Here is a 13,500-nt window from a genome sequence, read left to right as displayed (position 1 = left end):
TGTGTGTGTGTGTGTGTGTGTGTGTGTGTGTGTGTGTGTGTGTGTGTATGTGTGCATTTTGTCTTTTTGTAGTTTACTGAATATTGACCTTGAGAAAGATATGTCTAGTTTTTGAGGCAGCCTCATGAGTTAACATCCTGAACCCCAGTCAGTACTGGCTACACAATGAGAGGTGTCCTTTCTATGTCTACTACAATGCTTCTTGGTGAAGGTAACCATTAGCAAGTCAGGTGAGCCCAAACTCTGACTTGGCTTGCCAAGGACATGGACTTGGAGGGAATTATTTAGACAGTAAAGCACTGAGGTGAAATGTAATTGATATAATTCTTCAAATGCCTATTGAAAAGACTTCAAACTACTTCATGTTTAGATGTTGAAGTCTCAATTCCTAGGAAAGTATAATAGTAGGTATAAGTTGTGCTGCTGCTTCATGTTTAAGCTTTTGTCAATACATGCCTGTGACTCCTTGTGTAAAGTATTCCTTCAGTAAAGTAATTCCTTCAGTAATTCAGGAAATGAATAGCTGTAGCAACCTGACTTACATTGTACATTAAATAACTTTCTCTTCTCCCCTTTAGAGAGACCCTAAACATGAAACAAACCAAAGTTTAGAGTAATTTTACTCCAGTCTCTGGATTAGGGGTATAAAAAAACCAAAGAATGTAGGAAAGAGCATAATCCTTCTAATTAATGGCCAAACGCTCCCAGGACTTAATGCAGTACTTGTGTGTGCATAGGTACAATGTCTAGAGGAGTCTATTAATGTGGAAGGTGTAGTCATTTACTGAGAAAGGCAGCTGAAGAGACAGTTAGTTTCAAGCACCATCTGTTCCTCGCCTCCTACTCACCTCATGCTGAATGGAACTGGATGAAGTCATAGAACCATGATGGCTGAACTTACTATAAATGTATGTTACCAAATTTCAATTTGGCCTTTTTTTGTATCCTCAGTTAGCACAGTGCCTAACACTTAATAAATGGTTGTTGACCAACTGACTGATCCTTGATGAAGGTATTAGTAGGGCCTGAATATTGGCTTTTGCGATCAAAATTCAACAGTGGGTCACATCTATTTCACAACTGCTTGAAAGATGTAGAAAATATATGATTCCATTGTGCTTATTGTTTGTTGATTATGAAAAAATATTTGATTTAGGAGGATGAGACACTGACCTACAGGCTCCTTTCCAACATAATATCTTGCAGATACCTCAAAATCATTTAGTTCCTCAAAAGATACAACCATAAAGATGACCCTGTTCAATGAATCTCTTATCATGAACACTGGACAAGGCATCAAATAGGGAGAAGTATGCTTGCGAGAGGTTTTCACTACTGTGATAGAGGAAATCCAGGGTGGAATCCAAGTTGAGGAGGGAGACTCTGTGAATGGCGAAATCCTTCAGATGCTTGTATATGTAGATAATATTTTATTGGTTGTATCAAGGGACTCCTGGAAGAGATCTGTAACCACTCATCAGAGTTTGGCTTGACCTTCCATACAGGAAAAATGGACGAAGAATGTCTATTGCCCAAATTATGACAAGGATTTGGATGGACAACTTCTAGAACTTATGGATCAATAATCAAACTTATGGACAACTAACACATATAGGAAATGAGTTGGGTTCATAACTGAACAAGAGAAGTAGAACCAGGGAGAACAATTTATATAATAACAACATCATAAAGTCAAACAACTTTGAAAGACTTAAGAACTCTGATCAATATAATAACCAACCATGATTCTAGAGGACTGATGATGAAGTATTTTATTACCAATTTTCCTTTCTTTCAGTGAGATGTATTGGGGCATACATTTTTGGACATTGCCAAGGAAGGAATTTATTTTACTTGTCTATATATTATTTGTTACAAATGTTTTCTTTCCCCTTTTTATTCCAAAGAGGGTAGAGTTAAAGGAAAAAATACTTGTTAATTGAAAATTAAATTAAATATAAAAAGTCCTTGTAAACAACACATATGTAGGTTTTCTGGGGGGAACCTTACCTTTCTTGACATGCTGATTACTTGAGCATGCTTCACTAAGATTGGTACTTGGATCTACGAATTGATATGCTGGAAAGAAAATAGAGGGGTATTAAATGATAATCTCAATATGCGTTGTGAAAATTGTCATGCACACACAAAAAAGTGGGGAAGGACTGAACAAATTATGTTAGTGAATAATAATAAACATTAATATGTGAATGTAATTGAATACTATGGCACTATTTAGAAATGACTGAAGGAATGGTTCAGACAAATCTGGGCAGACTTACATGAACGAAGTGAGCAAAAGCAAGGTAACAACAACAACATTATAAAATGAGCATTTTTGAAAGACTTAAGAACTCTGGTTGATGTGATAATCAACCATGATTCCAGAGGACTGATGATGAAGAATGCTACCTACTTCCTGACAAAGAGGGGCTGGATTAAATATGCAGAATGAGATATAGATTTTTGGACATGGCCAATATGGGAATTTATTGTTAGAGGGGTTTTGTTTTTCTTTTTTCTTTGTTCCATTGTAGCAGGGAGATGGGAGGAAGAAAAAGTAAATGGTTGTTAATTGAAAAAAATTAATTAAAAAAATTTTAAGAGAGGATAGTAATCGTGAACAGAAATACAGATTCTTAAGTTCAGTAATGAATTAGATCATTTGGAAAACTTGTAGATGCTGTCATGGAGAATAACCTTTTCTAGGTAACTGTTTAATGACCCCCCAGAAAGGGACAACTAAAGTATTAGGAATGCAAAAACCTGGAGCTAAAAGCTTTCATTAGGAGAAGAGCACTAACCAGTTAATTCCAGACATAAAATCTGAGTAAATAACACAAATTTGAACAGCAGATGTTGCATGAAGCAGCAACATGAGCAGCGGCAGCCTCATTGTGGATGATAGACAAGCATGTGGTATCCACAGTCTGCAAATACTAGAGTTGGAAAAGTAGCATCATGGGGGAATTGGAAAATCACAGTGGTTATCCAATTCTACCCCAAAAAGACAGCCAGGTTCTTTCAAAGCTTCTCTCCCCCCCATCCTGCCCCTTTCTATCATAGATGTCTTGAGAGAGTCATTCTCCTTGTTGTTTAGCGGTTTCAGTCTTATCTGACTCTCCATGACCATCTTTGGGGTTTTCTTGACAAAGATACTGGAGTGATTTGCCATTTCCTTTTCTAGGAAACGGAGGCAAGCAGGGTTAAGTGACTTGCCCAGGGTCATACAGCTAGTAAGTGTCTAAAGCCAGATTTGAACTCAGGAAGAAGAGTCTTCATGACTCCAGTCCCAGAACTCTCTCCACTGTGCCACCTAGCTGCCCATTCTCCTTCCTACAGTTGTCATTTCCAGACAAAGATACAAGTCAGATGTTTTAATGACTGAACTTGATCTGATGTAAACACAATAGAATTGAGTGGCAGAGAATTCTATATAGACGTGTGTATATATGCTTATATGTTTGTGTACTCCTTAAAAACAGGATGTACCTGGAACATAGTAGGTACTTAATTAATGCTTGTTCATTGATTGACAAAGGAACAGTAAGGAGTTCAATGAGTGGATATTTGGTTGAAAATAGATGGTTTGAATTTTTCTTAAAAGAAACTTAAATAAATATTGTGGGATGGAGAGAACAAGAGAAGAGACAGTCAGAGTTGGAAATGGCCTTAAAAGGCATCTAGTGCACCCCCTAGAGAGTCAGTGTGGTATGTAGAAAGAGGACTGGATTTGAACTGAAATCCTCTGAGTTCAGAATCCTTTCTCTGCTACTTGGTTAGCCTTAGGTAAGTCATTTACTGAAAGTTCTTTGTACCTTTTTTTCTTCTATGTAAAATGAAGGGGTTGAACTAAATGATCTCTAAGATTTTCCTCCCTTAAAGATTTTAATTCAAAGTATTAATTCAATTCAACAAATATTTATTATCCTTAAATCATTAAAATTTTTACTGATCATTGAAAGGCAGCATGGGGTAGTGGTTAGATGTTTCAATCAGAAGGACCTGTATTCAGATCTTGCCTCTGACACATTCTGTATCCCTCTGGACAGGATACTTAACCCTTTGTGCCTCCAAGGCATTCTCTTATATATAATATAGCATTATATATAAGCTATAAGTTATAGAACAAATGCTGATCTGGGAAGGAGTTTCCTTAATGGGAGTTCCCTATGCCAAAGAAATCACAAGTCTGGATTAAAAAATAAACAAGCATTTGAAACACTGAGGTTACGGGGCTAAAAAAGGCAGATTTGTGCCCTGAAGGAGCTTACATTCTAGTGATGGTGGTGGTGGTTGTGGGGTAGGGTGGGGATGAACGATGGAAGAGGAGTGAGACTTGTATTCACGTAAGTATGAAACAAAGATAAATGAAAAATTCTAAGTTCCCTTCTGTTGTCAAATGCAATGATCTATGTTCAATTGTGACTTTTCCAGCCAAATTTGTTTACAAATATTTATTCCTTTGTCATTCTAGTATTGATAATAAATGCTCTAGTGAATAGGCCAGAAAAAAATGCTAGTGTTTGACTGATTTGTTAACTGTGGTGGGGCTTGAAAAAGAGTATTACTTAATGATCCTAAGTACCAGCAGGCCCACATGTACATACATGCATCCAGATTGCTCAGGATAAACAGGGTAACTTAGGATTCTGGGAAATAGCATTGTGGAGAGAAAAAGCCATAATTAGTGTTAATTGTTGACCCTACAGTTCAAGAATAGATGCTCTTGAGAATGGAAAATGAGAACAGACATTAATTATTGAGCATGGACCTTGGAGACTGACATTCTGGATTAAAAGGGGAGAGATAAATTGCATAATGAATGTTAATTTTCCCTCAAAGAATTGAGTGATCCTGGTTGAAAGGGAAAACAAGGCTAAAACAATCATGAAAGAGAAAGCTCAGTATGTGTTGGGGGCCGAGGCTGTCGGAGGGTTACACAAACAATTCACGGCTTCTAGTCGTGCCCTTTGCCTCACATCTCCCAAGAAATCCACTATCAGGTTTTCTTTTCAAACTTATTTACCACAGTTGTCTGTATGGAAGTTCAACCACTTCCTCTGGAACCCCCCCAGACTGAGAACAGCCACATTGTATTAATCGCAATTGGAGGAGAATGTGACACTTGTGTGCGTGTGTCTGTGTGTGTGTTTTGTTTCTTGCTGGTACTTCAGGGGATTTGGCTTGGCAGAGACCAGCTGTGCATGCCACGTAAAGAATGAATCTGTGGTCCCTATGCAAGTTGCTGAGCAAAGTCTGTCTCTTTGACGTCTTTAATTGCTATCTTGTCCCAATTAGAAGTGGCTGGATACTTGGGGGAAAAATATCAAATGAATCCTCTTGACTGGGAGGGAAAAGGGAGATAGAAAAGTCCTCTGAATAGAGGATTTCTGGCTCAGGAAGCGTGGCGAAGTTGGTTGGCTTCCAAAAACAGGACTAAAATGACAAGACTCCCTGCAAACAGGTTGCTGTCAGTGCCAAAGCTATTGGTCCTCTCCGAGTATCATTGAACCCCTGCCTCCAAAGGTTGATGTGCCTTCTCCCATGTAGAACCTGGGATAACAATTAGTAATGATAATACTTTCCATTTCTTCAATGCTTTAGACTTTGTAAGGCACTTTCACAGCTGTTGCCTGATGGGGGCCTCCCAATAAGCCTGGGAGGTAGGGAGTCTCATTTGACAGCCAGAGAAAGCATGAAGACCTGGGTTTGACTACTCAATACCACAAGCAACTCTTCATGGGAGCCACAGTTTAGGAAAGATGTTGATAAACTGGAGATTATACCAAGCAGGGCAACCATGATGGTGAAGGGTCTCAAATTCATGCCTTATGAGGAACTGGGGGTGTTTAGCCTGGAGAAGAGAAGACTTACAGGGATTATGTTAGCTGAGTTCATAAGATTATAAAGTTAGGAGGAATCTAATCTAATTAGGAGACATCTAATCCAATCTCTCATTTTATAGAAGAAGAAACTCAGGCCTGGAGAAGTTTATTGAATTCAAGGTCATACAGGTAGTAAGAAGCAGAACTGGGATTTGAACACAAGACCTCTGACTCCAAATCCATGTGTGTTCAGATGTGGGAAGAAGCATTAGACTTGCTCTGTTCGTACTTAAAGGACAGAACCAGGAGCAATGGGTGAATGTTGAAAAAGAAGCAAATATAGGTTTGATTACGTAGGAGAAGAATCCTAACAATTAGCACCTTCTAAAAGGGGAATGGTCTGCCTAGTGAGACAGTGGGCTCCCCATCATGGTGGGGAGGGATCTTCAAGGAGATAGTCACTTGTCAGTTATATAATGGTGGTGATTCCTTTCATAAGTGTTGGTTACACTGAATGGCTATCCAAAATTCTGTGAAGTTACAAATGAATTACTGATCTGGATAATAGAGGGAGTTCTCTGTACTGATGAAATCATGGGAACAACAAATGTGTTTTGAGGGATTTCTTAAACCTTGTGCTGATTGCATCTCCCCTTCTCCCCTAAGAATACTATGGGACCTCCTTAATGTAATCCATGACCATCCGAAGAAGACCGGACTGACAATGCACAAAGTGAAAACTCATGGCTGAAGAATGCATATTATTCAGATGTATAGGCAGCTTGCTGAGCAAGTCCCTCAGTACATATACCTTGGACAAAGACTGCAGATGGACAGTGAGCTGGGACCAGAAGTGAATAAAGACATAGAGCAAACTGGATTGCATTTAGGAAATTGTGCATTGCTTTTAACAATCCCAAGCTGCTCCCTGTGACAAATATCTATCCTTTTTAATACCAATATTCTGCCAGTAATGCTAGAAGGCTACAAATCATGGAAAACTGTGAAAATTGAAAAATTAAATTTGTGAGTCATTGAAAGGATAATAGAAAGATACAGGATAGACCTAACTAGCTGTGGAACATTATTAATTTTGACCTATATGCAAGGAGTGGCATTAAAGATATGATTGAGGAAACTTCTGATTGGATATAAAATAAAGGATAACAGATAGACAATTCAAGTCCTTCATTGGAACTCAATAAATGTAAATTTAAAAGACCTGAAAGAGTCTCTCTAACATATTGGGTAGAGCCTCTATAAAAGAATTATGGGAGGCCATATTAAAAAATTACAGATGATGAGAAGGTTTGGATGAGTTGCAATCTGGGCCATTAGAGGGAATACCTACAACATGGAGGGCGTGAATCCATTGAAGTATGCCTGTTAGGGGCAAGGCATAGCGCCAGGTTATGTGAAGAACAAAGATGTGTAAGACATAGTCTCTGCACTCAATGAGTTTGCATTCTTTTTGGGGAGATAAAATGTTTCCATCCTTTCATGATTTGGTGATCTCATGAATGTAAGGCTCTCTCCAATGGTTTAGATCATGACCCATTTAAATCGTCTCATCCTGTGCAACTTTTGTCCATGTCCTCCCATAAATCCTTCATGATGGGACCACCCAACGTGCTGGGGCCTTCCTCTAGGTCTCTTGACATTGCAAGCATACTAATACAGCACAAAGGCTATTCATCTCTTACCCTTGCTCTCACTACATGACCGGCCACCTCCTTTACTTGTCATATGGTTCTTTGAGGATATCTTTTACCCTACTTCCTGTGTGTAATTTGTCAATGATAATATACTACAGCCCACCATGTGTCTCTCCATTGCCCCCTGGATGACCTACATTTTGATTTTTCAGAGATTGTGGTATTCCATGATTCACAGTCGTAGAGTTAAGAGTCATCTCAATGGGTTTTTGTTTTGGGGGAGGCTTAGAGTCATTGAAAACACTGCACACAATTTCTCTCTCTTTTTTTGCATTGTCCTTTAAAAAACAAAATTTTATTGACATATTTTGCTTTTACATCACCTATATTTCCCAACGTGTCCATCCCCTTGTTTTCTATCAAAGATCCATGCTGTATAATGAAGAATAAAAAAGAGGGGAAAAAACCCAGTTCAGCAAAACTAAGCAACATAGAAACATCTTATGCTGAACACTGCACAGTTCCCCAAAGGCTCTTCTCCTTGTCCTCTTCCTCTGGCTCATCTAAAGGCCCAGTTTAGTGTCCAGCCACACAAAATACACATACTCATGAACCAATTCAGTGACTTTACAGTTCGTACAGCTGCCTATCAGAGTCTGGATTGCAAGGATTCTTTATGCATTTTCATAGAAAATACAAACTCATGCAATGAGAGGGTAAATGCTATTGTGGGCTGAATTTTCTTAGCAGAGATAGGACTTAAGGTGGGCTTGGAATCACCAAGGATTGGGAGAAATGGAACTAAGAGAGAAAGAAACCCAAAGACAATAAAGTGTGTGTGTGTGTAAATATATACACACATATGCATATATACACATATGCATAATATATGTATATATAATAACGATGAGGTAGAACTTAAGCAAATATGTTACTTTTTTGTTTTCTTAATTTAAAAAAAAATATGATCTCAGGCAGACTCTGATCTCTCAATGTTTGACTTTTTTTAAAATCCAGATGCTATGGAAATAGCTTTAGATTCTCAGTCAAATTGCTGGGGTAAAAAAAAACACTGTCTTTGCTATGTTTAGCTCAAACCTGCAGCCTCAAGGCCACATGTGGCGCTGTAGTTCTATTAAGGGAGTTAGGTGTCCTTCTCATTCAAAATAAGGCACTAAAAAACCAAAAACAAACAAACAAATAAAAACAACCAACCATCCAGGTTGTAAATGAATGACTTGTTCTTGGTCAATAAAAGCATTCCTCTCCAGCCCCCGTAAGGAAAAAAGAAACAAGCAAAATAATACAAAACAAGACTCATAAAAAGGTTTTCTTTCTTATCATGGGGAACTCAAGGTGTCTATGATTTGAACAATGAGTCCTAGGGAGTTGCCTGAGAAAAGAAGGGAAGGAGTGTTTAGCTCAGAATCACACAGTTAACGTGTCAGAAATGGAATTTGAACCCAGATCTATGTCATACTGGGTTTTTTTTTCTCCTAAAATATCTTTCCTGAATTCTACTTGTGTTGGTGGTGTCTGCTTCTGTCAGTGGTCAGAGGCAATTGGGAGAAAGGAGCCATGTCAAAGTATTCTCAGGAATTCCCCCCTATGCCCTTCCTATCATTTCTCCCTCCGAGAATGGAAAGAGACATAATGAGGATTGATGAATGGAGTACTGGACTTGGAGTCAGAAAGACCTGAGCTTATATCCTATCTCAAACACTTACTAGCTTTGCTACCCTGGGCAAATCACTTGATTTCTTTCAGTCCTTAGTTTCTTTATCTACAAAATGGCAATAATAATAGCACTTGCTTCACAAGGTTGTTATGAGAATCAAAATGAGGTAATAAATGCAAAGCAAATTTCAAACTATAAAGCATTATGTAAATTTAGCTATTTTTACTATTCAGGTTAGGAGAACTGTTTTGAGGAGGTCCTTCTTAGAAAGAATGGCACGCTTTGATTCGGTGACATTGGTGTACAGAAACACCACCATATAAAATCCCTAAGCATAGGCATTAGGAAGAATAGCTGTTCAGAAAATAGCCAAATTTTACCAACAATCCCACTAATGAAAGAGGACCTTCTATCCTAAAGAACCCAGGAAGGAGTAAGGGAGGTGAGATGAATGGGTGGTTAAACAGACTCCCAATTAAAACACTATTTTAAGTGGCAAAAAGTGAGGAATAAAGGGAAAAAGCCAATCAACTGGGCATATTCTTCCTTTAATAGGCAAAAGCAACCTAGGGTCATCTGGAACATTCTTGGGTCATTCATTCTGTTCCTCTAATTCTATGCCCTTAGAAAATGACACATTAGAAAAACTTATTAAACGAAGCTACCAGAAAGAAAGACACTTTGGAGGGCAATTGGGGGTTAAGTGACTTGCCCAAAGTCACACAGCTAGTAAGTGTGTCAAGTGTCTGAGGCTGGATTTGAACTCAGGTCCTCCTGACTCCAGGGCTGGTGCTCTATTCACTGTACCACCAAGCCGCCCCCTCCTTTTTTTTTTTTGCTTTTTTTTTTGGAGGGCGGAAGGCAGGGCAATTGGGGTTACGTGACTTGTCCAAGGCCACATGGCCAGTAAGTATTAAGTGTCTGAGCTGGAGAAAGGCACATTTTTGAAGAGACAAGTCAGAATCTTAGATTAGGAACAAATTACCAATGGAAATTATAAAGAAAACTAGGAATATAGTTCACATGAAGTCAAAACTCCAATCTGACTTGTCAATATGGAGAATAGAAATGCTTAACAGGGAGCTGGAAACCAAGATAAATGAAGAGATGGTTGTCCTCAGTGAATTCATGTCAACAGTCACAGATAAACTACATACAAGAGCACTGAAAGAAATATTGAGCTACTTAGAGTACACTTTAAAAAATTGTGGATAACAGCAAAAACATTAATGGAAAATGATCAGGGTGGACTCAAAGCCTGCTAAGTTTCCTTCTAGCTCTAAACCTATGATCTTATGATTAATAATAGCCCTTAGGGAAATTTGTAAAGGAGTATATATACTAGAGGGTTTTCTTGTTCCATTTTGTTCAACATTTTTATCAATGACATGGATAGAATCATAGATTGGTATACTTTTCTAAGGGCAGCTAGGTCGCACCATAGTGCATAGAGTGCTGGGTCTGGAGTCAGGAAGGCTTATCTTCGTGAGTTCAAATCTGGCCTCAGGCACGTACTAGCTGTGTGACCTTGGGCAAGTCACTGGACCCTATTTGCCACAGTTTCTTCATCTGTAAGATGAGTTGTAGAGGAAATGGCAAACCAGTTCATATCTTGGCCAAGAAAACCCCAAACGGGATCAGAAAGTCAGATGTGACTGAAAACAACTGAACCACAAAAATACTTATTATATTTGTAAATAGTGTGAAACTAGAAGAGAGAGCTAACAAATTAGATGATAGAATCTGGATACAAATATTCTTGCCAGGTTAGAATGGACCAAATTGAATAAAATGAAATTTAATCAGACTACGTGAAAGATTCTTTACTTAGTTAAAAAAAAATTACTGGTACAAATACATGACTCAGGAAAAGACCTGAGGGTTTTAGTGGACTGCAATTTCTTTCTTTTGTTTGTTTTTGCTTTTTTGGAGGGGAGAAGGCAGGGCAATTGGGGTTAAGTGACTTGCCCAAGGTCACATGGCTAGTAAATGTTAAGTGGCTGAGGCCACATTTGAACTCAGGTTCTCCTGACTCCAGGGCCGGTGCTCTATTGATACTGCGCCACCTAGCCACCCCGTGTGGACTGCAATTTCAATATAAATCAAATAAGCAGAATCACGTAGAATTTCAGAGCTGGAAGAAACTTGAATGGCTATCCAGAGCAACCTATGCCGTAGGCAGCTAAGTGGCATAGAGGGTTGGGCCTGGAGTCAGAAAGAACTAATTTCAAATCTGGCCTTATACATTTGCTAGTGTGACTCTGGATAAGTTGTGCCATCTTTGTTTACTTCAGTTTCCTCACCTGTAAAATGGGAATAATAATAACACCTACCTCCCAGGGTTACTGTGAAATACTTGTGAAGCACTTAGCTTAGTGCGTGTTCTCTTCCCTTCCCCTTGAAAAAAACACCACATTCTCATTACAACATACCTACCAAGTAGTCATTCAGCCTTTGACTGAAGACCACCAGGGAGGGGAAGCCTACTAACTCCTGAGGGAGCTTGTTCCATTTTTGAATAGCTCTATTTGTTAGGAAGATTTTCCTGACATCAGACCCAAGTTTGCAGGTCACTGTGGCCAGGCAATATCTTTTTGTATTTCAGTTCTTTTGCTGACTGTGTTCTCTTCTGCCTGCACCATGATTCACAATTGACAAGTCATCATATTTTGTGAATCATTGTAAGATTCTTCTTTGAATGCTTCATGTTACCGTTTGTAGTGTGATTTAAACTTTAGTGGCTCAAATTTTGTCCTTTCCCCTTTGACCATCACCAGAAAGTATGATTTGACCTAGAATGACTTTGCTTTTAATCTCCTAAATTACTATGCTGCTTACTACTAATACAGCAGGTTGATAAAATCACATTTACTTTCCAGCTTTTATATCAATTGGGTAATACTGATGGTGATTAACCCATCTAATTAGAATGTCCACTGAAACCAATATTAAAAACGACAGAATAAACTGATATTTTCAGTCACTTTATGGTATAACCCAGTCAGAATAAGATTCAACAGCAGTTGTTATGTCACACACATTCATAGCAGGACTAGAAAGAATATACTATTGAACTTTTAAATAACATATCATTCAAAGGAAACAACTGCTGACTATGAACCCCTGGAATCCCGTGGACCAAAAGTGGCTATTTCAATAGTCAAGAGACCATCCCATTCACAAAGCACCTTTCCCCCAAATGTGAGGTACCGTGATAGAAAATATGGGGTTTCTGAGCTGGAAGAAACTTCATTCATTTGTTTATTAGAAGGAACTTTAAAATCATCTAGTTGAGAGACTAAGGCCCAGAGGGATGTGCCGTGTTCTAGTTTACCCAGTTAGACCAAGAACTTGATCAAGAATCCTAATCTCCTGACTCCCATCACGTGAAAAGCCATGACATCAACCTCCTAGGTTACTACATTCTTTATCTCCATCATCAGCACTCCTAATGGCCATATTCATGCAAACATATCACAATATTTATTGGCCATCTGATGCTCTCTACTATCTGCCTTCATTTTTCTCTTTTCAGACTGCTCTGCTAAATGGCTCTAACCCCAAAGTCAGCTATCCTCTTTCCCAATAAGCTAACATGCCAGAAGGGTTTTTGGAAATTGCTTCGCATATCTGTCAGGAACCAGATGATTCACACTGGTGCACCGACGCACATAACACGAATACCTGACCCGCTTACCAATTAGCCACCTCTGATTCTAGGGGTTGGCTGGAAAGAAAAGAAGGGCAGTGTTTAGTTTGGGCAAATACCAAAGGGGCGTTATCATTCTCATCAAGGAATCAACCATGTACATTAGACCTCCTTCCCCTCCTCCTCCAAGTAAGGCCCAGGCCTGGAACTTCTCTCCCAAGATTCTCCAGCGTGAGTAAACTTGTTATGCAAACATTAGCTTATTGTACTGAGCTACAGAAGCAGCACTGTGTCAGTGAGAGGGGGAAAACTGCTGACTTTGGTCTGATTTTAATGATGTCTCTCTATCACTGGGAAGGTTTAGGAGCTACAGGCAAAATTTTTCCCTTTGAAAAAGAGACTGACCTGGAGTGTGTCAGCTTACCTTCACCTGATGCAAAATCAAACTGGAGAGGGAGGTCCATGCTTTGGACAGAACCCAAGAGAGGCTGGTAAACAGTGTCTCCAGCAGGCTCCATCAAGATGTTTCCAAGTGCTGGGTCCTGAGAACTCCCTTGAAAATAAACACAAGGCATTATTAGCCCAGGGGCTCTAACTAAAACCTCTTTTTGTGTTGTGGGCTCCTTTGGCAGCCTGGCGAAGCCTATGGATCTCTTCTTAGAATAATGCTTTTAAGTGTATAACATAAAA

General features: G+C 39.0%; 1 protein-coding gene across 1 annotated transcript in view; it reads right to left on the bottom strand.

Annotated features, from left to right (window-relative positions):
• Positions 1-13,500, bottom strand: part of KIAA2012 (KIAA2012 ortholog) — a 158,910-nt gene that overhangs the window by 97,699 nt on the left and 47,711 nt on the right. The window contains exons 11-12 of the mRNA XM_069068826.1: positions 13,235-13,363; positions 2,011-2,079 (exon numbers count right to left, since the gene is read on the bottom strand). Coding sequence (XP_068924927.1) covers positions 2,011-2,079; positions 13,235-13,363 — 198 coding nt within the window. The remainder of the gene's footprint in view (positions 1-2,010; positions 2,080-13,234; positions 13,364-13,500) is intronic.

The sequence above is a fragment of the Petaurus breviceps genome, unplaced genomic scaffold (assembly GCF_028583685.1).
Source record: "Petaurus breviceps papuanus isolate PSGF00001 unplaced genomic scaffold, PetGlider_PUasm1.0 90769, whole genome shotgun sequence".
In the NCBI taxonomy this organism is placed as follows: Eukaryota; Metazoa; Chordata; class Mammalia; order Diprotodontia; family Petauridae; genus Petaurus; species Petaurus breviceps.
The sequence above is the reverse complement of the archived record's forward strand: the minus strand, read 5'-3'. Positions and strand labels throughout refer to the sequence as shown.